Source organism: Protobothrops mucrosquamatus, unplaced genomic scaffold (assembly GCF_001527695.2).
Source record: "Protobothrops mucrosquamatus isolate PMUCROS unplaced genomic scaffold, P.Mucros_1.0 scaffold23, whole genome shotgun sequence".
NCBI lineage: Eukaryota > Metazoa > Chordata > Lepidosauria > Squamata > Viperidae > Protobothrops > Protobothrops mucrosquamatus.
The window spans coordinates 915,597-941,727 of NW_015386408.1; the positions used below are offsets into that span (position 1 = coordinate 915,597).

At 39.7% G+C, this 26,131-nt stretch overlaps 2 protein-coding genes across 2 annotated transcripts in view; one reads left to right on the forward strand and one right to left on the reverse strand.

The window, feature by feature from the left end:
* Positions 1 to 9,888, forward strand: part of MAK (male germ cell associated kinase) — a 31,523-nt gene extending 21,635 nt beyond the window's left edge. The window contains exons 13-15 of the mRNA XM_015810829.2: positions 4,153 to 4,284; positions 7,536 to 7,686; positions 8,289 to 9,888. Of these exons, the coding sequence (XP_015666315.1) occupies positions 4,153 to 4,284; positions 7,536 to 7,686; positions 8,289 to 8,295 (290 nt within the window). The 3' untranslated portion in view covers positions 8,296 to 9,888. The remainder of the gene's footprint in view (positions 1 to 4,152; positions 4,285 to 7,535; positions 7,687 to 8,288) is intronic.
* A 2,115-nt stretch (positions 9,889 to 12,003) lies between these two features.
* On the reverse strand, positions 12,004 to 16,257 carry TMEM14C (transmembrane protein 14C). The gene is made up of 5 exons (XM_015810830.1): positions 16,154 to 16,257; positions 14,983 to 15,059; positions 14,148 to 14,249; positions 12,621 to 12,708; positions 12,004 to 12,422 (listed from the first exon to the last, which is right to left on the reverse strand). The coding sequence occupies exons 1-5, from the start codon at positions 16,255 to 16,257 to the stop codon at positions 12,371 to 12,373; spliced, it is 423 nt and encodes a 140-aa protein (XP_015666316.1). The 3' UTR covers positions 12,004 to 12,370.
* Between the last annotated feature and the right edge of the window lie 9,874 nt (positions 16,258 to 26,131).

A 26,131-nucleotide genomic window follows, 5' to 3' on the forward strand; every position in this document is an offset into this window, starting at 1 on the left:
TACATCAAAGAACAAAAAAACCCCCATAAAACCAAATTAAAAGCCAAATATTCGAAGCTGTGTGTCAATTAAAATTTTCTTAAAATCATCCCTACCTAAAATCCTCCCTAGGTCAGGCCCGCTTGCTGGAAAAGCCATGTCTTGAGGGCGCGGCGGAAAGTAAGGAGATCCGGAATCATCCGGATCTCGGGGGGTAGTTAAGTTTCCACCCATTTTTCTTCTAATTTCTTTATAACTGTAGCCTTGTTCACTTAATAATACTATTTTACATCGCTTTCTGGGCAACCAGTCAACTCTTTGCACCATTACTTTAATTTTATTACGTTTTACAAGCTCACTAAATGAAAGGAAAAAAAACCCAACCAACTTGATAGCGATCACATAACACACTGACAAATGTCCTCTCAGCTTCAATACATGACATCAATAACTGAACCCTACTGTGATCTGATTGGCTCATTACCAAAACAAGATGACACCTGATTGGCTCTCTAAACACTCATGCTCATTGGCTACAATCAGATGAAGGAAAGCTATCTAATATCAACCTAAGCAAATTGTGCTTCCTTTTTCTGGTTATTTTGCTATAACTTTTCACAGAATACAGTACAGCTAATTGAACAAACTTTGTTGCATTACATTCTTGATTAAATTATCTTTCCATTGATATATAATTTTATGGTACTACTCCCCCCAAAAAGAGGTGTTATTAGCCATCAAACCTCAAAATTACACTTTTCCCAAAAGGTTTCCACAATTTTGGCCACTACTGTACATTTCTTGTAGAGATTCGGTTGTTTTCCTTGGATCTCCACGATTTGCCTTTTACAGTAAGAATTCGGGAGAGTTCATTAGGATCTGAGATGAATATTGTGTGGGGTCCAATTAATTTGATATTGCTCTTTTAAAATATTCCTTAAAAGAGCTAGCTTAAGGCTTGGTTCCAGTAAATTGTTTGTTTGCTTGCCTGCCTCCCTTTTTCACTGAGATCTGAGGGAGATGTTATCCAACTGTTTATTCCTATGTACCCCAACACACTTGAAAAAAGTGACATAAATATATGAGAATGTACTGAGAAAATATGAGAAAAGGTATTTTTCCCTGGTGATAATGATATAGACAACAATAATTCAGGAAGGTTTGGTTTTGAAATTAGAGTCTAGGGATTGGAAGAAAGAGTTCAGGGCCCAGGCTGTAAAATATTGTCACCTTGTGGCGTACTTTCTCTATAGGTTCATCTAACCTGTGAAGCATTTCCTACTTGAATGGCCCTGGCACTGTTGTATAGCTGTAAAAACTTAGCTCTTGCAGCAGGCCACTGGGTAGTGCATAATAATTTATTCCCTGATTATCTATTCTAATGAATATAGAATACAGTATATGTTGCTTTTATGTTTTCTTAACCCTAGTAAGTAAGGTTACCTACTTACTGCCTAGAATTACTTCATGACTGAAGCAGCATATAAATAAATGCATAACCAATTAGAGATATGTAGTGAATGGGTGCTTTATTAAATGCATACCTTTACAGGTATGCTATTCTATAATTATCTGGTTACACTTTACACTTGTTTGACAATTTGAATGAAACATTAAGGTCACTGTCTCTAAAGTAAGGTTCCTGAAGCTGACTCCTGCGAAATATATTTCTGCTGTTGCCATTCCATTTTTGTAAACCATAATAAGCAAAGTTCCACAATCTGGTGTTTTTTTTTTAAACTGTCTCGGACTCATTTAATATATTGGTGAACGATTTCACCCTGCTGCATCAAATCAAAGATCTATTTTGTTCAGCATGTTTCTGTCAACAGTTATACTTAATAGTGAACTGTCACATATCAGTTGTGTGAAGGAAATGTTTCCTTTTGTTTGTCCTGGGTTTACTGCTATCAACTACATTGGGATGCCCCAGGTTCTAGTATACAATAGGAAATCTTTGATCTGTCCATTTTTTCCCAGTATTAATTTGTAAATGCTATCACATCAAATTCTTTTGGCTTTCGAGTATCCTTCTGTGGCAAGCTCACCAATCTCCTATCATTTTATCTACTGTTTTATGCTTACCTATTCAGCTATGTGGTAATTTTCTGCAGTGGGATGACCCAAGAAGCGTCCAGTTTTCCAAATGCCTATATCATATATTGTTCTTGTATAAAATAATTACAGTACAGAACATTCAGTTCTTTTTAGATGATCCGTGACATTTTTTTTTGTCTGAGCAGTCACCTCTCAGCTTTATTATCTTTCTTCTATTTGCTCAGCTTCTACTTAAATCCCATCAGTATATAAATAACATATTTGTTTTAATCTACATCTCTTAACGTTCATTTTGAACTGTTTGATCTTTAGTTTCCTTATGCAGAAAAATTTGCTACTGAAACAAACAAAAAACAAAAGAACTGCTTTGTTGATTTGTGTATTATAGATATATAGCAATAAAGTTATTTTTTTTACTTTATCTATTTCACCATTGTTCTGTATAATTTATGAAAAAGTAGCTGTCTTGTACCCTTGAGGAATGCCTCTAAAAGAGAGGTTCCCAACATTTTGGGCATCAGGGACCGGTTCTGTGGAGAAAGGTTTTTCTGTGGACCGAAGAGTGCGTGGTTTTGTGTGCTGCCTGCATCCCACGGATGGGGCTTCGCTTGTTTGTGCAGACCGGTTGCTGGCATACTGTGGCCCAGTACCGGTCCATAGACCGGGGGTTAGGGACCCCTGCTCTAAAATATAAAAACTGCTTATTTTCACTTTATATCTATTTCTGTTGTCACTGATTGTTAACCCAAATTCTATCATCTTATTCTATTACTGTTGCTTATGGAATGCATTCTGAGAATACACGTAGTGCTCGACTTATGACCACATTTGGGATCAGAAATTCCACACCTAAGTGAGGTGGTCCTTAAATGAGTCATGTCCAATTTTATGATCATTTTTTGTTACATTAAAAAAAATCACTGTGGTTTTTAAGTGGATCACACAGTCATTAAGCAAATGTTGCTTTCCCCATTGACTTTACCTGTTGGAAGCCAGCTGGGAAGGTTGCCAATTGTGACTGCATGACTGCAAGGCACTATAATTGGTTGTAAATACAAGATGGGTTGCCAAGCATCTGAATTGTGATCATGTGACCATAGGGGTGGTGCAAAGGTCATAAGTGTGAAGACCATCATAAATATGAGGACTGGACTTTTTTCCAGTTCTCTCATAATTTGAATGGTCACTAAACAAATGGTGCATGTCGAGAACTACCTGTATATTATTAAATCAGTTTGACTGAATTAGCACCAAAAAAAAATCCTGTTTGCAGGAATCTGCCAAAAGCTTATCTTAATAATAATAATAATAATAATAATAATAATAATAATAATAATAAAAAAGTTGGAAGGGACCTTGGAAGTCATCTAGTCCAACCCCCTGCTCAGGCAGGAAACCCTACACCATTTCGGACAAACGGCTGTCCAGTCTCTTCTTAAAAACTTCCAGTGTTGGAGCATTCACCGCTTCTGGAGGCAGGTTGTTCCACTGGTTAATTGTTCTAACTGTCAGGAAGTTTCTCCTTAGTTCTAGGTTGCTTCTCTCCTTGATTAGTTTCCATCCGCTGCTTCTTGTCCTGCTAACAATGTTTGGTAAGATGTAGTAATGAGAGCCAACACTGGAAAAATGGAGGTAGAATTTTTTAAAACTATGCTATAATTGGTTTTACCCTATCAATGTTCCACCTTTGGTAGGAGGAAAATTTAACTCAAGGTGAGGAATTTTGAACCTTGTGTTTTATGACAAGGACTCTTCCTTGTTTCATTGATTCCGTCTTTTTTGTACAATAGCTCAAAGTTTTGAGGGCTAGTTTGTTCTAGCGGTTAAAGTACCAGTCTAGAAAGCAGGAGATTATCTCCATGCAAAAAATGACAATCTGCACATACCTTCTTGTTGTGAAGCTTTCTTGAGAAAATTATATACTACACAATTAATAAAATGATGTATATATTATACAATAAAATTATATATGAGTAATGAGTACAATTAGGGATTCCTCTTTATGACTTTCATTATAATATTGATTGACTGGTTGATTTACTCATTATTCAAGATATTTGTAAGGATGCTTTTTTCTGTCTGGCCCTCTCCTGAATTTTAATTTTGTTTATCTAGCTGTAGGAAATGCTGGCTTTATTGGTGCTGCTTACAATGCTCCTGGAGGATATATCCCTTCATTTCACAAAAAAGAGGTTGGTTCAGCAGGTCAAAGGATACAATTAGCACCTCTTGGTCCATCAGTTACAGGTACAAAATGATCTTACTTAACATTGTGCTGAAATAAATAAAATTACATAGCTTTAATTTCTTCATCTGTTGTGCTTTTTAAAAAATGATTTGGGTTGGTACTTAGGTAGGTAGATTTGCTGAGTTGTACTCAGGATATAATGTATTAAATTTATATTAAGCAAGATTTAATTGGAGACTCGTATCTATCATCATCATCATCCAAAAGTTAATTAACCTTCCTTTTCCAGAACAAAATTTGTTTCTTTCCAAATCCATAGATAAAATGTCATTTTGACCCGTCTTTAGCATTTATTTAAAATACATCTGTGAACAAACGTCCGCTGGCTGGGAACTATTTTGTTAAGTTTGGAGCTCAGTTTTATTTTCCTTTTTTAATATGGCCCCTTAGGAAATAAAAATGCACACATTTAGCAATACACATATACAGTAGTGTGTTACATGCATGCATTTATTCAGGAAGGAAAACATCAAGGATGGATTTTAGCTAGGATTAACGAGATGTGGAAAGTGGACATTGTACACCTTTTGTCTGTGTTGTAAGATTTTTTTCCTGACTGTTCTTCATTGGGAGGCCTCATTTTTCTTTTGGATAAATATACTCATTTCTTTTGCCATTGGCAAATTCCAAAATACTTCCAGTGCTTCCTGTTAAATATATCCCAAATGTTAATATACAGTAGCAGATACACATTGCATTGTATTAAGTTGTTATTCTATGATTCAAGAATAATACAATATTTGGTTTAGAATTGCAGGACAATTAATTGGCCCTTATTAGATGGGCAGACATAGCAGTGCAGTCAGAGTCCACAAACAAGACTGGCATTCTCACTATAATCTTGCCTATTTGTTGTAGTTGCTTGCACCATTTCATTCCTAGACTATTTTATGTTCTTCTGTTCAGGATAGTATAAATTTAATTGGATTTTTTTATCTTGAAAAATGTTTACATGTCAAAGGGAAAAAGGTTCATGGCAAAACCCAAGTTGAAACCCCATGTTTTAGATAGATAGATAGATAGATAGATAGATAGATAGATAGATAGATAGATAGATAGATAGATAGATAGATAGATAGATAGATAGATAGATAGACAGACAGACAGACAGACAGACAGACAGACAGACAGACAGACAGACAGACAGACAGACAGACAGACAGACAGACAGACAGACAGACAGACAGACAGACAGACAGACAGACAGACAGACAGATTAGAGAGAGAGAGAGAGAGAGAGAGAGACAGACAGACAGACAGACAGACAGACCTTTATTGTCATTGTGGGCACAATGGCACACATTCAAAATGAAATTTAGTTGCTTGCTCTCAAAGTGTACACGTACATAACACACATTTAAACATACTATATACAACATATGTATAGACCTACACCGTTACATATAAGTAACATATAAATATTAATCACTGTCCATCTTGAATACATAATGGAAGGAGGAAGTGACAATTTTGTTGGAAAATGTGTCTTTTACTGACTCGCTGTTGCAGGTGGTTCGTTATCTCCACCTGGATATAAGGGCTGTGGAAGTGGATTTTTAGCAAGAGATCATGGACCCAGGGTGTAGGCAGAGCAGTCTTGAGGTAGGGAACCTCGGAACAGCAATATGAAGTGACAAGACCTGACTATTTTACTCTGCTTGGTCTTTTTTTTTTAACAGTAAATGAGAAAAACACATTAAGTTTACTATGCATATTGAGGGAAATTTAATAGAACTGAATTTCCCCATTCCAAGCGAATTAGTCAACTGACGTTATATGCAAAGAATATCCATTTCTGTACTGTTCAATTCATAAATAAACACATTAGTGGCTCAGCACTTCAATAAGTCTCCATGGTGTACTAACGATCATCATTTTGAAATACAAAATGAATTCTTAAGTCTGATCTTCAGAAATGCAGTTAACAGTGGGATGTTTTGCCTTGTAGATGGGATGGTTAACTTTTTTGAAGGAAAGGAAAAAATAGTTACTTTATAAGTTACCCAGTGAACAGGGACAGCTTGCCCATTGCATGTCTGTAGTATAGAAGAGCTTCATCCACCAGATTTGTGCCTACCCCCAGTTCAATTGTCTCAAAACCTTTTTAGAAAGGTCATCTTTCATTGGAAAATAGGTCTTTCTTCTAGTTCATTGTGTCATTTCTTTAGCTTTTCACAAAGCTACTTTATTTTTGTTTTCAACTTTTCTTTATTTACTTGTCAAAGCTTTCTGCCATTTGTGAGACAACAGTGCAGTTATGAAGCTAAAGTAGAAATTGATAACAACTCTTGTTAAAATGTTGACCAACAATGGGAAGCCATGTCTGCAGAACACTGTCTTGATAAATAGTCATTCTGTGATCAGCATCTGTGTGCAATGTAGGAAACATGATACAGCTCCTTACACAGACAATGCGCTATTCATGTCTAGGAATCATCTAAAACAGTGGTTCCCAATCTTTATGGCTTTGTGGACTGGGGGGGGGGGAAGGAGATAGTTCTGTGTGAGCAGCAGGCAAGTGCTTGTGCAGCACCATTTGTGTGAGCAGCGGACACAAACACAGGCAACTTGCATGCACTCACCCAGTTCTGAATGGACTGCAGCCTGGGGGTTGGGAACCCGATCTAAAAAGAACAGATGACAACTACCAGTAAGAATGGGCTGTGTTCACTCTGACCATATCTGACCGTAGTTTGAAAATCGTTTCTAAGATTATTTTGGTGGAAATTGTAAATCAGAACACAGTTCAAACTCTTTTTCAAACATATAGTAGTTCTCTGGACTCTTTCATTTGGGTGATTAATAGATGACAGCGTTACTACTTTTTTTTTGTCACACATCTATATTCGAAAGCATATCTTTAGTTCCTGATCATGCTGCTGTTTCTGAAGTTTTTGCCAGTGCTTAGTATGTAGAATCACAGATGCTTTGGACACTTTCTTTATCCCTTGTCAGTCTGTATCTGATTGGCTGACTTTCTGAGCTCCATAATCTACTGTAGCTATAGTAATGAAAGCTTACTATGACTGTAGAGACAATAATATCTTTCAACAATAAATGTATTTCTTTCCCTTATTATTATTATGATCTATAACCTTTTTGGAATATAATTTTATCTATTGCATAAAGAACTTTACTTGGAAGAATATGCTATGAATTTTAGCTGGATTCTGTTTAATAGTGAAAGAAGTATTAGCAGGATTTACAATCAGTGGATTTGCTTGTATTGGTTTTGTAATTTTGTTTTCAGAATATGCTTGGAAAACCAAGGCCTCTCGTGCCCAATTGCCAGGACCTACTTACAGCCCTGCTACAAAAGGCATGAACATTTTAACTCACCCACCAGCAGCGCAACCTGTGCATGGAAGAACTGACTGGATAGCCAAGTACGGAGGGCATCGGTAAAAGTACTTTTCTGCATCACGTATGCATACTATGACTATTTATATCCTTTATTTCTTTGCCTCTGGGACACTTTAAATCATATTTCAACTAATAGAATAACAATTCTGGAAACACACGAGAGCCTGTAGTTTATTATCTCTAAGGGGAAAATATAGAAAATAAATACATTTATTTAGAAAATATTCTTCAAATTAGTGCCTCTAAGGCAGGTTTTTTTTTTTGGTTTTGCTTACATTATGAAGTATTCTCTATAAAGTTACCTTGCCAAAGCTAAAAATTTGTATATTCTTACTTAAATGAACAGAGAATGGTTTGCAATCCCTTTGATCATTTCTTCTCAAAAAATGTCAAAAATATGAAGGCATGTAAAGATATTAGCCATTGGACAATCATGGCTAATTTGAATAGGGCAGTAAATTATAAAGAATGACTTTCAAGATATGATGCTTCTATAACACCGAGTTAAGGAATAAAAGCAAAAAAAATAGTAATAGATTAATTTCCCACTGTATTGCCCAACAATAATCGGAGAAACTAAAGCTGAACTAATTTGTCTTTGATTTGGGTTGACTTATACCTTTATTTCTTTTGATTGCAGAGAATGAAGACATAGTCACTGAGCCAACTATTACTAGTATTTACAAAAGTGGTGCACCCCTAAGGTTCAGTTCTATTTTAGATTTTGCAGGACTAGGATTATCCTTGTATGTGATTCCTGTGAATGTATATGTGTTAAACCATTTTCCTTTGATCGGTGAAGAACCTGTCTCTGGTTATGACTACGGAACTTATAGGTGGGAAAGAAAGGTATCATATGCTATGCATTGGTCCTGGTTCCAAGAGCTTACAGGCTATCATGTATTGCATAGACATAGTTAGATACATATATCAACTGTTACTATTGATTCTGAAAGGAGGGAAACTTTTTTTTGCAGAAGTGTTTGGAAAACAGAAAGTCAATGTATCTGTGGAATCATTTACTTGAGGTTGTCAGATTTGGCCTGACAATTGGAAAATATTATGAGTGAATGATATTTAGGAAGGATACTTTCCTGGGAAGGCTAGATAGCATTATTTAATCAGAAAAGAAGCATTTAAATAATTATTACTTGTGGCTCTCTAAGAAGGCATTCTGGCGGTATTTCTGAAATAATTTCCAAGAAGTCTGAGTAACTTTGTAACTTTGCTTTTTCCCTAAATTATTTTTAGTGGAATTTGATCACAGAATTAGTCAACTTAACTGTAGTGCCTTCACTTGGTAACTAGAGCTGAATAACTCCAGAATTCTCTTTTTAATTCCTAAAGGAATTGCTTAAATCTGGTAATATCTGCCAGAATTTACTCTTCAAACCTAATTTTGTAGTATAGCATTGATAGCATTATCTGGCCTAAAGAAATATTTTGAATATAAGTACACAATGGCCCAAAATTGTCCTGGTATTTCAAGTTCATATTTTTAGTGATTTCTCTAATATATAAGAACTCTTGCTTTATCTAACAGAAGTCACTTTAAAACAATGCTTTTCAAACTGCTAAATATATTTGTTATATTGAAATTGACAATCTATACTTGTTAAAATAGCACTTATATATTATTATTCAATTGTAAAATATTATTTGCATACTGAAAAGTATTTTGTATGTGTTTTATTTTTAAAAATTGTACACTATTTTTGTTGTGGAGGACATATTTGATTTGAATTAAGACTTAAAGTAGAATGCACATAACTATGCTGTCTCAATTTCAGTAGGATTTACTGCTAAGTGTATTTACACAATGAATCCTTGAATTAATAATATAACGGCCAATTAATATTATTGAATAATTTTGAAAGTTACTGTTATGTGTACAATATTTTATCCCAATGCAGAATAGCAGGAATATTAAACTGATTTATTTCAGTCTCTCAAAACTTACATAATTCACTGTTATAAATGCTGTCTTAAAGGAATCTACCTAAAAGTTTCATATAAAAAAATCCACAAAGTTGCTTTTGCAACTGGGCTAGTTTTCAACTGAAAATAATTTGTTTTATTATAAAGTGAACTTCTCAGGAACACCACATATATTATAGAAGTCTTCCATCAGAAAATGCAATGTATTTATTTATACCTTAATATTTGTTTGTACAGTCTGATTTTCTATCCTGGTATTTTGAAGCTGGTTGGTAGACTAAATAAATAAAAAAATACAACCAACAATTTATTCATATAAAATATGTTTATACAAATAGAAACTAAAGTAATTTCTAGCCAGCTTAAAAGGCTGACCGAAGAGGAAAAACCTGATTCCTTTCTTATAAGCAGAAAAAAAAAGTCAAGTGTAAAATCTGCAGTAATGTTCCATAGCCTGGAACTGATGGAATAGCATCCTCCTATGTGCCTGATAAATGGATTTTGGAAGTCAGACATTTTGTGAAGTCTTCTCTGCTGATCTTTAAGGCCCAGAGAGAGGTAATCTGTCAGATTATCAAGCCTAAATCATATTAGGTTTAAGAAGTTAAAAATGCCCTTAGAATGGCACCTGGAAAATAATTAATCAGTGCATTTTTTCAGTACACCCAAGAGTAATCCTGGTATCATGATTAGCAGCTTAACTTTCTGCCTTTTGCACTAACTAGTCTTGAAAAATAGCGCTAACTAGGATTTACTGTAGACATGTAAATTAGTCCTGATGAGTGACCTAAAATAAAGTTTACATCGGTGATGTGAAAAAATTACTACCAGATAGTGGCTCTGGCAAAGAACTGATTTTTTGCTTAATTTTATTAAAACACGAGTGTTTAAAAGTGTTTTCTCCAAATATACTCAACATTTGCTTTTGCTGAACTGAGGCTTTCTTCCTTAAAATAAGAGATGGAATTCTATACCGAGAAAGAAGGCCTTGCCTGTGCTTAAGTTAATCTGTGCTCTTGCTCTTATCCAATAAAGCAGGAGCCTTCAAAGTTGGTCCTTTTATGACTTGTGGACTTCAACTTCCAGAATTCCTCAGCCAGGCACGCTGGCTGAGGAATTCTGGGAGTTGAAGTCCACAAGTCATAAAAGGACCAACTTCGAAGACCCTGCAATAAAGTATTATCAGTATATCAAAATACAGTACAGGTTGTCCTCAATTTGTGATCGGTCATTTAGTTACAACAGACTCTCCAAAAAGCTACTTCTAACCTGGTTCTGAAGGCCGCCCTTCCCTCAATCCCATGACTGCAGGCTTTGGGTGCTTGGCGACCAGCCCCACATTTATGGCTGTATATGCAGCTTCCCACAATTACCTGACTACAATTTACAGCATTTTGTCAAAAGCTGATTTTTACTTCCATTTTTTGACAAAAACATGCCCCGCGGTTAACAATGAGTTTGCTTAACAACCGTGGCAGTTGCTTAATGATTGCTGGGGGAAAAAAAAAGAAGGTAAATTTGGGTTGGTCACACAATGACCCACTTTACCATCATAACTTACAACTAATTAGCAGGCTCTATTATGGTTGTAAGTTGAGGACCACCTGCAATACTGAATTCTGATTTAAAAATGCTTTTAAACACCTCACAGAAGGACATTATCATGTCATCAGACATACAGCGATGAATCTTGTATTACCTCAGTGTTTACTGTTGAAACTAAGAAAGTTCTTTTATACAAGAATGATTTTATTTCTGAGTACATGAGAAAAGTAGAAGTCTACATTTTCAAACTCAAACCATTATTTTCTAAATATTGGGGAAAGGAGATTTCTTTAGAAGTGACCTGTTGATAATTGTTTATATTTTATATACATTATTAATATGACCAAATCAGATGACATTTGAGTGAACTGCTGGGTGTGGAAAGCCAAATCCTACCTTAAACATATATAGCATTCAGTAATTTCAAATGGGATGCCCATTTCTCATAGAGACTCATCTGGCCGTATGAAAACTATCATGTGAAATGTTCTCAAGCTTTGTAGAAGCAGTAGCTTGGACTCTTGGTTTAATTATATCTAAAGTAAAACCACTAAACATAATTAACTTAGTCTTTTTATTTCAATGGGACTACTCTAAGCTTGTTTGTGTCTAATTTCAATTGTATAAAAATGTGAAGAATGATCAGGAGATCTGTGGATACAGATACTACTGTTGTACATGCGTTGGTACGTTCTGAATTAATTCAGTAATATATTTGAAGACAGCTACTCATTGAAAAATGTTGATAAAAATACCAGTCTCTGTTTCCATGTACACATAAAATTAGCCTAATTAGCCTTGAGTCCTAAAAGATTACAACTTAAAATTATTGGAATTCACATTTGTTTAAAATTAGGAAATAAGACTCGCAGTTCAAAAGGCTTTTAGACATTTAATAATTTTTGTTTTGAGTGGAACACCTTACATACAGATATACACAGAGATGAACTTCAGCTTGGAAATATGATAACACAAAATTAAGTGTATTTCCTACAAGGTATTAGCAGCACTGTTTACCGCATTTCTCATGTTCATCATCATAAAACGTTTGGGGTTATGACAAGAAATGCATACATGTAATGACTGACTCTTTACAAAACTGAGCAGATTTTGAAGTTTAAAAACTTTGCAAATTGTACAATTTTAAAAAGCATTTTGTCTTCAGTTTTGTTCTGAATAGGCATTGTCTCTGTAGGCCTCTTTCTGCTTGCTGTTGCACTTATGTTGTTGCAATTATGGCTAAAGAGGTTTTTCCAACATCTGTAGTCCAAGTTTGCCTACCATTAATAGACTGTTTAAATAAAAACAGAAATCCACTATTAATATACCACTTAATAAATTAACGTGTCAGTAAATTTTGCTAGTAAACGCTTACATGTTAAATATGTTATTGGCAATATCTGTGTTTATCCAAAGAAAACCCCCATTCTCTAGTTTTCTGTTGTCTCCAAATAATAATTCCACAACAATGGGAAAATAGGAATTGTACCTGGCACCAGCAATTAACCCTGCAGGCATAAATTTCCTAGAGTTATAGTATCTCATTCCCATCAGGACAGTCAGGGTTCCAGATGCAGCTAGAAAAAAAATATAGTGACCCAAATCAGGTGTTTTAATTATGGCATTTAATGGAGACTATGTGCAACCAAATACAACCATGGTGTCAGGAAAGGGTTGATGCTATAAGAAACCTCCTTTTATGTGGGTATGAATCACACTGCTACTTCCTGCCTTCATAGACTGTTTTCAGAGACATGAATCTGGAATTCTTACTTTATCTCTTCGTTCTGCAATTACTTAGCCTCCAGTGTGCTGCTCTGATAAAACTAATTTGGAATGCAAATTACACAAGTGGAAAAAAGCAGAGGTGCAGCAGTGGGACTGCTCTCAATAAGGCCGGCGCATGCGAGTGAGCAGCACACCCAGGTCTTGAGAGCAATCTTGCTGCTGCTGCATCTCCGCTTCATTTCAGATGGAGCCAAAAAACTCAAGTCGCCGCTGCTGCTGGAGTGGGGAGGATGACAAGGAGAAGAGTGGTCAGGATTTGTGCCAGCCAGCCGGTTAGGCAATGAGTAGGTCGGGCGGGGTGAGTGGGTGGCTGGGGATGGGAGATCATGGCCACTCAGGTGGCTGCTGCCGTCATCAACAATGGCTTGGATGCAGGTGCAAGGGGCCTGGCACCACGATGCCTCCCCACTTAGTTGAAGGCTTTGTTTCTGCCCTCTTATGGCCGGCGCACACAAGTGAGCAGCACACCTGGGCAACGGACGGCATTGGTTCCTGCGCCTGGTTGATTCCACGCTTTGTCCCATAGGCATGCAACCAAAGCAAACACCACCCCCCCGAGAAAGGAAGCTTCTGGGGGCCATGATGTCTTTTGCAGAGGATTTGTGTTTGAACTCGTGCAATATTATGGCACCTAGGAGCTTTCATTCTCGGCATGAAAAGCATTTCCAAAGCGACTCTCCTCTCTCAAAGGGAAGCCGCGGCAGAGAGGAGACAGGTTTTGCAAGGTGAGTATCCGGCGTGGCAGGAAGGGAGGGGAAAACAGTTGTGGGGAGTGGGGGGGGATATGGTGAATGTTGCAGAGCCTCTGCAGTTGTTCGTAAGGGTGAACAACTGCCGTGGTGCTGCAATACGCTTGTCACATAACGTCGAGTGTTAAGTGAACGCCCGTAACTCAGGGATTACCTGTATGCATAAATGTAGAAATAGTGCATGCCTTTATAAAGCGATAGCTTAAAATGCACATAAATTACAAGGTGAACAAAAAAGATGACAAATCACAGGTGAAAACTTGAATACCTAGTGAGATAGTTAAATACTTCATAGTTCTATGTTTTTGCCATTAATTTAATCTTGGATTAGGTACACTCCAAGTAAACTGAATCTCGACAGGCTAAAAGGAAAAGGAATACGTGTATTGAAAGTAATCACAAAGTGTGGGTGCGTACACATACATAAGATATAAACATGTCTCTGTGTGTGGAATAGTGATGCAATAAAAAATACTTACACAGAGAAAGCCAAATATTCTTTGGATCCGTTGATTGCTGATAAGCACCCAATCCTGCTAACCCACCACAGAGGAGACCAGCAGCTAAGGAAGGGACACTAGCTAGTTTAAGCAGATAACAGAAAACTTGGTTAGAAGATGAAATGTGTCAACCCAATGAACTGCAGCTGTATTTCTTCCAGCTCTACCCTAGTGGGAAAGATCATAAAAGGGCTTAACTTCAGAGAACTGTTTTACGTTTTGTCCCCCACAAATTACAGCAAGCCTTGCAATAAGCTCTGGCAGGAGGGAATTCCCTTATCAAAGCTACAAGTTAGCCATCCTTTTGGAAAAAAGAGAACTTGGGGGAGAGACACAGGAGGAATAAGGGAAAAATGCTACATAGGGCTTGCAAAACTTCATTTACAAAACTTGTTGCAAGGAGAAATCTGCAACAAGTGTAATTCTCTTTATGATGGCAAAGCTTTGAATAGTAAAACTTGCCTGTTTGTTTGCATTCACGCCTGAGAATTTTGTCCTGGTCCCTAGCATTCTGGCAGTTTATATTAAAGGTTGGGAATTAAAGATATTTTACATTGGAATTATGGGCTGCGTCGTTCTTAGAAACAAAAAAAGATAACTTCCAGAACTTGATGGCTTGCGTTGTGGTAAAATGGAGTATACGCTATTTCTACTTTTAAAATCCACCCGGAGCTTTCAGCAAAATGAAAAAAATCTAGTAATTGGTTTTGTTATCTTAAGCTGTAATGAAGTAGGACTTTCCAAAATACATTTTTATTGAGCTAACAAATTGACAGCAGAGGAAAGCTGCAGAAAACACAAGGGGATACTATACCTGCTTTTACATAGCCAGCTATTCCACCGGAGGCGACCAATGCAGCATAACCATAGCCAATCCAATCCACACTCATGCTGTAACATAAATACAAATAAATACCAAATCCAGATCCAGATTTTTAAAAAAGTATTCAAATTTTCTTTTCGGGTGAACCCATTGTAAAAATTTCATACCACCGACTTTAAAAAAAAAAAGACGAAACAATGTTTACCTATGCTGGAAAAAGGGTGTTCGCTTTCCGTTGGGAAAAAATAAATAAATACCGAATCTCGGGACAAAGTCCCACAAAATTTAGCCAGCCAGGGGAAGACACGTAGTTCTTCAAAAGCAGCTGACCCAGGTCCAGATGTGTTGCACTCAAGAATGCTTTCTCCGTTGCTTTAGTCGTCTGGACAAGCTACATGCCAATCTGGTTTGCAGATCTTTGAAAACTACCTTGCAAATTAATAATGGCGTGGGTCGCGGAGCATCGGACACGCATTTTAGCCGAATGGGTTGCACAAAACCCATCTTTGATACCGGCTTATACTTCATCGCGACGTTTTAACTCCAATTTCAGACACAGAAAAGGCACCATCAAGGCGCAAGAACGGGGTTTGCGTAACTCCACGGCTTCGCCTATTCGTCGCCACCTCCACAGGTGGCCTATTCATCGCCACAGATACGGTACGGGGCATATTCCAAGTTGTAGAGAGAGAGAGAGAGAAACTACCACTTTTCTGTGCCTGCGTCGGACCAATTGCACACTTGCCCCATGCAGGTTTAAAGCATGCAAATCGGAAAAAAATCGCTACGTCCCCGCGCTACCTGTGCAACTAAAACAAAAACCTATTCCGATTTTCCTCCTGGAATTCTCCCCCGCTTCTGCTAAAAACAAATCTGGGATCGATGGGGCTACTGCAAATTCGTTAGCTAGAGTACCAGTGTTTCTCAACCTTGACAATTTTAAGGCATGTGGACTTCAACTCCCAGAATTCCACAGCCAGCATTGCTGGCTGTGGAATTCTGGGAGTTGAAGTCCACATGCCTTAAAATTGTCAAGGTTGAGAAACACTGAGCTAGACGAAGCTCAGGAGTTCCAGTCTCCCTCCCGCTAAAGGGCAACTTGAAGAGGGGAAGGGGGTAAAAAAGCAACTCAGAAGCGAGGCGGGGGGCCGTCCGGACTAACCTTCCGCAAAGGTCGCGCGTGCAAGGAACGATACCGGGACGAAAGAATCCCACGTTCCGGTGCCCGCCCACAGGCTCCTCTCGCGGTAAGTCGCGTCGAGGCATGCTCAGAGCAGGGCGAGCAGCAACGCCCCCGCCCTTCCCCAACCCCGAGTAAAAACTGTAGAATAAAAAGTGCAATCGGAGCTGAGCTCGGAGCTTTCGGTCTGCTACTGCCAGGAGTCTACCCCCCGCCAGCCCGCCCGCCCCAGCCCAACCTTGTTTGTTTGGAAAAGGACAGGTTACATTACAATTACATCTGAATGCTAATCTGGCGAAAAGGTTTATTTATTTATTTATTATTATTTAAATTTATATACCGCCCTATCTCCCTTACGGAACTCAGGGCGGTGAACAGGCAATAATAAAAATCACAATAAATATTGAATAAAAAGCCTGCTCTAAAATGGGGGTCGCCAGCCGGCATTGACTGGCCGACGGCACCCTAAGGAGGCCCTCTCTGTGGGAGCGGACTGGTCGAAGGGAGACATTTGGTAGGAGGCGGTCTTGCAAATATCTAGGTCCATTGCCATGGAGCGCTTTAAAAGTTGTTACTAACACCTTGAAGCGCACCCGGAAGGTCACCGGCAGCCTGTGCAGCTTGCGCAGGAGAGGTGTTACATGGGAGTATCTAGAGGTCCCCAAAATCCCCCGCGCGGCCGCATTCTGAACTAGCTGGAGCCTCCAGGTGCACCTCAAGGGGAGCCCCATGTAGAGAGCGTTGCAATAGTCCAGGTGGGAACTAATCGCACAGGTAATAGTCCAGGCGTGATAATTGCACAGGCAATATGTGTGTAATATGAATTGAGCCACCATAGGTGGCAGCACCACTTAACCGACCTTGGCTGGTCGGAAAGATTTAAGGCAGTAGATTTAAGGCAGTAGAAAGATTTAAGGAGTAGTGGGCAGAGCGCTAGAAACGGGGGTCCTCAACCTTGACAACTTCAAGACTTGTGGACTTCCAGCAACCAGGCCGCACAAACAAGCAAAGCCCCATTCGCGGGATGCAGGCAGCACACAAAACCACGCCTCCTCCGATCCGTGGAAAAACCTTTCTCCATGTAACCCAGGGCTGGCTGAGGAATTCTGGGAGTTGAAGTCCACAAGTCTTAAAGTTGCCAAGGTTGAGGACCCCTGACCGGTCCCTGGTGCCCAAAAGGTTGGAGACCTCTGCTGTAGAGCGCAAGGGGGAATACGTATCAGCCAGGTTCTCTACATTTCAAACCACAAGGCAGATCTGGCTTCCCTTTAGGGATATTATGAAATGTATCTTCTGAGACCTCGTAAGGTTAAAACAGTAAGGTGACTCAGCAGAAATATTCCATGCTGTTTCAAGAGGATTAGATGAGTAGGATCATGTAAGATGAGTAAGGATCTGCTTGGAAATGTTTAAAACTCCTCCAGGGTCAGTGGTTTCTGGTGCTAGGATCTGGTGGCCCATCGTCTAATATTCTTTGCTTAATAATTTGTTGCATTTTTTTTTCAAACCCCATAGATAGTGAGGCATTAAAAGAAATTCAGAGTGAAGCCAGCTGGGTTCTATGCCCTTCTGTGCCAATTAGTCTAGAAGTCTCCTGAGATGTTAAGCTACTGGTTAATGCGTTTCATTCAAGACAATATAATTGGTTAAAGTCTAGCCGTGAATACAACTGCATAGTTTACTGCTGGGTTGGGCATGCATGCTGCACTTGGCAATGCCTAGAGCAGGGCTTTTCAACCAGCGGTACAGGTACCACCTGTGGTACATTGGCACCTGGCAGGTGGCAGCACCGCACAAGCCTGAGCGAGAGATGGCTGAAGCTGCAGGGCTGTCAGGGCTCAGCGGAAGCGCCAGGATCAATGCCGCTTTCCAGTTGATCAGCGCTTCTTCAGGGCTGTCAGGGCTCAGTGGAAGCATCAGGATCAGTGCCAGGCTCCAGTTGGAGCTCGGCACTGATCCTGGTGCTTCTGCTGAGCCCAGAAGAAGCATCAATCAGCTGGAATGTTGCAGCATCTCCAGGGTCTTGTGATTTACATTCAGATGCTTAGCAACTGATTCATATTTATGACGGTCACAGTGTCCCAGGGTCATGTGAAGTGACCAAAACCTGCTGCAACCATCCAGCAGACGGGAGGAATAAAAACCAAACACCCCCCACTCCACCCCTGCTGCCAATCCTCAACAGAAATGCTCACAACAATGAAAACCTCGGACAGGAGGAAGAGTGCCACCTGGCGGGCAGGCAGGTGTCTTGCTCGACTGTGGCTTGGGGGGCACTTCTTTCAGTGCCATTGTAACTTCAAACAGTCACTAAGCGAACTGTTGTAAGTCGAGGACTACCTGTACTTCATCACTTTTTTCCTTTTGGGGGGGGGGGTCATCAAGTTTTTGACACCTTGCTAGGCGACTGGTGGTACTCAGATGTTGCCATATCCTAAAAGTGGTACAATGGGTGAAAAGGTTGAAAAGCCCTGGCCTAGATGGGGAGAGATGGAGAACTGTTCACGTGTGTGTACATGTGTGTATGGCTGTGTGCATTTATGCCAGCAGAGTAAAATTAGGCATTTTCCTAACATTTTGACATGTTGAGCCCATCGCTCTTCTAATTCATCATCCATATAACCAGGAGATGGGCTTTCACACCAAGCTCAATCACAAGCCAGCTAACCCATCATCAATTTGACCAGGAGATGGTCTCTAAAACCAGGCTCAAGCACAAAGCCAGGTTTTCTAGGCTTACGGAGGGCCAACAGGAAAAGAGCTAATATAATATCAGGGGAAATGACATTCCAAAAGTCAGGTGCCTGTCAGAAAAGGATCTCCATCTGGACCGTGCCAGCTGCCACTCCCTAGCTGATAGTACCTAGGTTAGGGGTAGGCAACCTTGGCTCTTTTATGACTCGTGGACTTCAACTCCCAGAATTCCTGAGCCAGCATGGCTCAGCTTGGAAACCTCTCACTTTCCCCTCAGCATGGCTGGCTCAGGAATTCTGGGAGTTGAAGTCCACGAGTCATAAAAGAGCCAAGGTTGCCTACCCCTGACCTAGGGGATGCCCCTCCTGCCAGATTTTATAAGATAGGTAAAAACAACTGGGGAGAGGTGGTCCCATAAGTAAGTTGGTCCTTGGTTGTCTGAAAGGTCATTCCCAGGTATTTATAACTTGACATTGTCAGCCTTACTAGGTAGGCCAGAAAGGAAACACAACCAGATACTGTAAGACAGGGGTGTCAAACTCGCAACGTCACGTGACGTGTCACGACATATTGCGACTTTTTCCCCATTGCCGGAGCTGGGGTGGGTGCGGTTTTGGCATGATGCATCTGGCCTGCAGGCCGGCAATTTGACACCCCTGCTGTAAGATAGCTCTGCTTTACTGTAAAGGTACATTAACATAATCTTGCAAGTCTGAAAATATAATTCTCCCATGGTCTCCTTTGCAGCCCAAGAAACTAAAGAGAGTCCCTTCTGAGAGTCCTTTTTGTCCCACCTACTATCCAGCCTCTTATCTGACTGTTCCCTAGGCAGCATCTTTTTGACCCATCTCCCAAGAACTTCCCCACATACCATTATCTCTATTAACAGTTTATGTTTCAAAGATCTTTAGACAAAAATAATCATTTTGTCGGATGCTATGATAGCCACTGACCAATAGGAGGCACTGTGTTAGCCAGTTTTATCCTTCTTGGGATTTGTCAGGTTCAGGTAAGCTGCAGATAGCCTTGACTTATGACCATAACAGGGATCAGAAAATTCTTCATTAAATGGTGTGATTGTTAAATGAGACATCACGTGACCACACCCGATTTTAATGTACAACTTTTTTTTTTTTGCTTCGGTTGTTAAGTAAGATATTACCTGACTGTGGTTTGCCACCTTCCCTGCCGGCTTTCCCCATTGACAGGTTACTGAAAACTGGCTGGAAAGACAGTAAACGGCAATCATGTGATTGTGGGTTGCTGCAACCACTGTAAACGTGCAATGGTTGCCAAGCACCCAAATCACAATCACATAACTGGGGACAGTGCAATAGACAAAAGTGAAAATACTGGTTCTTCAGCCGTAGGAAGGAGGTAGCGGCCAGCCACATCTGAAATCTTGCCAAGAAAACTGCAGGGATTAATCCAGCAGTCGTTCGGAGTCAACACTGACTTGAAGTGTACACAATCCTTGTGCAATCTGCACCGGGTCAATGGCCGTTACAGATGAAGTGGGAAGCCCAATTGACAACTGATTACATCTCGCCAAGTAGACTTCTATTAACATCAAAGCCATGTGCCAAACATCATGAGAAGCTGGCCTCTCGAAAGCTTTGGATAGAGCTGACAGGCAGAAGACCAGCATGAAATATCCTTATTGCCCTGAAATGTTGCAGGGTGGCATTCCTGACCAACAGTTCGTTTTCTATCCAAGTGTGATATATTTGTTGTTTGAGAAACATGGGCCCAGCAAAGGTTAGTAATGAATGGTTTTCAGTATTTTATATTCTTGAAGCTCTCTCCTTCACCTTATGCCACAGTTGGAGATGATTTCAATGCTGGGTGTAGGACCAGATGACAACACATTGTATATATCTTGTATCATTTCTACCCCTCCCCAAAGGACAAGTGCTTTCCTTTGTACATTATTCCAACGATCAGAAGTCTACCTTTGCAAAAGTTTATCACAGAGGACTTGCTCAATTTAAACAACTCTTTATCAAATGAACCTCCAGCAGAAGTCACTTACTGAGCAGGAAATAAAATCAGCCTTATTGAATATATAACTCTGGGAGGAAACCTTCTTCAGTTCATAGATCTGTTTCAGGTTTCCACATACTTCGATAGTGATCATCTGCTATTAACAGGCTACCTTACATCTCTGTCTGCTTTTGGGTGAATGAAAGACTGTCTGACATTCCAGTGACAGAATTTGCCAGGTTAAATGGTTTGCACATTTAAATGATGCCTCACAGCACATCTCAGCTCTGAGTTCTTGCAGAAAACCCATCATTTGGTACTCAGCAGATTCAGTGACTTCACTCCTGCAGGAGTATGATAGACTTCTCTTTGAACAACAATAATTTTTGACTATACAGTATTCTGTCCACCATAAAAGGCAGACCTTGCTTTCACAGCCATGGTTTAGTAAAGACTGCAGAATAGCAAAGATACTTATTGGGGACATGGGTCTAATGTGGAATATTTTCCTGTCCAAGAACAAATGAGACAAAAAGCACAATATAAACAATTTCAGCAGTGAAAGAAGAAGGCAGATACAAAAGCACTGTGGCGCCATCTTTTTTCAGGCTGTGAAATCTAAGGACTCTTTCCATTTATGGCACATAGCATCCACTTGCCTGATCATGGGCCATTGCTAGATGATGTCATTCTCCAGGAACCAAGGAAAGACATTTTAAAAGAATTATACTGCAGGACCTATATTGCCAATCAACTAGACAGTGATCTGACAGATCTATGTATGGTCACCAGTTGTCACTGCTGAAGTTGATTTGACTGCGCTACTGAAATCGGGGGAACCTCACAAGGCAACTAGATTCCACCTTATTTGATAAAAAGGAGCACAGACTGGTAGACTCACATATTAATAGCTGTGTTGATCCAGGCTGTTGATGAGACTGGGAGAATGACTTCAAGATTGGGGAGTTGCAATTATAGTATCTTATCTGTAAGAATGGCAATAGAAAAATCCCTCAAACTATAGCTCAATTAGCTAGCTTAGTACCATCAATAAGCTTTATGACAGGCATTTGCAATGGAAGCTTTGTGATTGATTAAAGCAGGAAAAATGCCTAGCATACTAGCAGGCTGGTTTTAGAGAGGGCCAATCTGATAATAATCAGTATTAGAGTTTTTCAACATCTGGTAGAGAAGTACTCTTCCCAGTCTATAAAACTTCTATTGATTTTTATTCTGTATTGATTTAAAATCAGCTTTTGTCTCCACCTTGTGTGATATCCTCTAAAGAAACTTATCTATAAACAGAAGACTCCTATATCTAATCCACCAAAGCATTATGTGGATCAGATGTAACTTCCAGGGACACATTACCAACTCAATTCCCTTGGAGAAGAGAGTCAAATAAAGCTGTTTTTTAAACCCTTCTGTTGTTTAACTTCTATATTAATAGCTTGGCTGACCAGTTCACTAATCTGGACCACTATCCTCTTAAATTGGCTGGGAAATGTATTTCTATCTTCCTGCATTCTGATAATACTGTTGGCCTTAAAAGAGCATTGTACTCTTTATTCAAAGCTGCAGATTAACTATTATGAAATTTAAATACGTTGAAGGGCATGAAATAATTCAGTGGCCATCTTGCAATTCTATTGGATTGGGGCTGCGTGACACTGCTTCCCTGCTACCCTTAAATTGCATCAGGCTAAATCTTTGGCTCGACTCATGTGATATAATGGTATGTGGGAATGATCTAAAAAGAAGAGCTGCAGGCTAGACAACAGTCTGATAAATAGACATCCAAGCCCAAAGGAGAGTTGTTGGTGGAAAAGGATCTTAGGGGGGGGGGCTCCCTAGTCTTTGGGAGTATAAAAGGAGGGGAGAGGCACTTTCAGACTTGTAAGATTCTGTTACTATAACCTTACAATAAAGATAGCGTTAGTAGTCACGGTTGGTGCTTCTTCTCTGGATTATCTCAAAGCGTTAACAATAAGATGGAACAGGGATGTGTTAGACCTTTTGACTGGCAACAAGTCAATTAGATTGATGGCAAGTTAAATCTCTTCCACTCCCAGTCCATAATAAGCACCTGCAACTATTTTACTATTACACAATTAGGAACAGGCTGGTAATAATGCTAGGACCAAATCACATTGGGTCATACAGCAATGATGACTATCAGTCAAGCATGGATAAGCAAGGACATCAACCTGGCAACTAAATGCAAAATAGACCACACTGTTGTGGTTCCCATAGTTACCTAGAGTTGTGAAAGTTGGGCCCTTTAAAAAACTAGACAGGAGGCAAATTGACTCATTTGAACTATGCAAAAGGCTCCTGCACATTCCTTGGACAGTAAAAGTGACAGAAAGTGAGTCCTTGAGCATATAAAACAAGATATATTGCTGGAAGGCAAAATCACAAAATTCCCCCTTATTCATTTCATCCATGTCATGTGATCCAGCTCAATGGAAGAGGCAGTTACACTTGGAATGGTCAGCGGTAAAAGGAAACGAGACCACTAAAGAACATAGTAGCTAGACGCCATCAAAGCCAATACCAGACAGAGCATAAAACAACTGAAAGCAGCCATATGAGACTGGAAAACGTGGCGAGAGCTGGTCCATACAATCACCGAGAACCTGACATAATTGGACAGAGAGCAACCTCATCAATACTAGGATGCTTTTGACCAATTCTTGGACTTTTATCTTTCTGAACTAACCAACTGCTGTATTTTGAAGGCATTTGGGTTAATGTCACTGCTGTGGAGAGTTGAAATAAAAACCAGGTTGAATTATGTGTCCCATTACTGAAATCATACACATGTCTTTATTATATTTTTATGCAAAATCCCCTTTTATAAATGGGGCTTTTGACTGTGCCTGCAATGACTAATTGGTTCTAAACTACAGAAGCAGAAGATTTAAGGATGTGCATTGTTGTACATCTTAACTCTTGATAAGCATTTTACAGCTTGCTAGAGCAGGGCTTTTCAACCAGAGGTATGGGTACCACCTGTGGTACATTGGCACCTGGCAGGTGGTACGCGACCATCCTAGAAAAGTGGTAGTGGGGGAGGGGAATGAGCTGAACCGGTGGCAGCACCGCACAAGCCTGACCGAGAGATGGCTGGAGCTGCAGGGCTATCGGGGCTCAGTGGAAGCGCCAGGATCAGCGCCAGGCTCCAGCTGGAGCTCGGTGCTAATCCTGGCGCTTCTGCTGACCCCAGAAGAAGTGCCGATCAGCTGGAATGTTGCAGCATCTCCAGGGTCTTGTGATTTACATTCAGATGCTTGGCAACTGATTCATATTTATGACGGTCACAGTGTCCCAGGGTCATGTGAAGTGACCAAAACCTGCTGCAACCACCCAGCAGATAGGTGGAATAAAAACCAAAACCCCCCACCCCACCTCCACTGCCAATCCTCAACAGAAATGCTCACAACAATGAAAACCTCGAACAGAAGGAAGAGTGCCGCCGGGTGGGCAGGCAGGTGTCTTGCTCAGCTGTGGCTTGGGAGGCACTTTTTTCACTGCCATTATAACTTCGAACAGTCATTAAGCAAACTGTTGTAAGTCGAGGACTACCTGTACTTTATCACTTTTTTCCTTTTTTTTTTTTGGGGTCATCAAGTTTTTGACACCTTGCTAGGCGACTGGTGGTACTCGGATATTGCCATATCCTAAAAGTGGTACAATGGGTGAAAAGGTTGAAAAGCCCTGTGCTAGAGCAATAAGAGCCTTGCATATCTTTTTTTAAAATGCAAAACATCCATCAGGGGCCATGCCACTTGCATATCTAAGGTACAATGTTGCTATTATATCACTCCACTGTTCTTAATATATAAAGAATATCCACATCTCTCAAAGTATCATTACTTTGTATCCTTATCAGCTATAATGTACTGGTATTTCCACTGGTATTTATCTACCCTTAAACTGACTTTGATAAATTTTCTATATAAGATCAGCAGTGCAGACATTTGGATGAAAATGACATTCAAGGGACACTGTGAAAAGAATATAGAAGCAACAGAAAACTCTTATCCCTATGACAACCACCTATTATTTATATATTCTCTGGAGCTTATATATAGCATCATTATTTATTCTTTATTTTTGTCATTGATTGTTATCTCTTATGTATAACTTTTGATGGCTGTGTTTGGGGTTTTAATCAGATTGCAAAACTTTGAATTTGTTTTATGTTCTATGTAAACTGCCAAGAGTTATCGCAACTGGATAAACATTCTTTCCTTGTCCTGAATTCAGTTCATTGTATGCTTATAAGAAAGAGGAAAAAAAAGAATCTTTTCATTTCCTTTATGCCATTCATAATTTTTACCACAATGTGATAACAATCTCCACCCCATTTTAGGTCAACTTTGTTCCTCAAACACTTCATATTTTCCCACGGAGAGAAAGTGTTCCACTATTGTGGTTCTTTTAATTGATCCTTTACAACTCTTTTTTGATGTTGCAGTATTCCTATTTAGATTAGGAAAATCAGAAATATTTAGTACTTGCTTCGGAATGGAATTATTTAATCACTTCTAACTTCTGTCTTAATAATCTCTCTTTTTTTAAACAACAACAACAACAACAAAATATATAAAATTTATTTTCCTTCTTATCCTGCTTCCAGAGTCACCTTCATAATAATAGCATATTGTTGCTACCATGTTTATGGGCAGTGATGGGATAGCCTACTGTACCAAATAATTTACACAGTAGTTTCTTCAGAATAGACTTGACATAATATATAAACATCTTTGTACAAATAATAATTCTTCAAAAGATCCTTCAGGGAGATTGTTATGCAAATTTCTAATTCCATGTGGGATAGAACTATTTAGTCAGGGTTTTTGTGTATGTCCTTTTCAGTTGGCATTGACTCCTGACAAATTACTGCTGGTTTTTTTGGCAGGATTTTGGAAGTGGTTTATCATTGCCCACTTTCTGGACCAAGAAAGAGTTATTCAGATAGCTTTGTGTCCAAGACAGGAGTAGAACCCACAGTCCCCTGGTTTCTAGTCTTAATCACTATACAAAACAAGCTTTCTTCAATTAGTTGACTTATTCCTTGTCGGGCCCTGCGAGGCCGCCCCAGCCGCGTACGGCCTACCTCCCAACCGACCCGGTTACCTTGCCCGAGCTGCAGTCCTGGAAAGCCAACCGACCTATCGTTCCGGCGACGCCGCCGCAGCCGCCGACGCCGCCGCAGCCGCCGATGCCGCCGCCCTCCTCTGACGTCATCACTCTGCGCCTCACAGGGCCCGACAG

Coding starts and splice junctions, on each gene's coding strand:
- TMEM14C (XM_015810830.1), bottom strand. CDS start 16,257: ATGCCTCGACGCGACTTACCGCGAGAGGAGCCTGTGGGCGGGCACCGG. Junction 14,250..14,982: donor AGCTGGCTATGTAAAAGCAG/GTATAGTATCCC, acceptor TGCTTAAACTAG/CTAGTGTCCCTTCCTTAGCT. Junction 12,423..12,620: donor GGGTTAATTGCTGGTGCCAG/GTACAATTCCTA, acceptor TTATTTAAACAG/TCTATTAATGGTAGGCAAAC.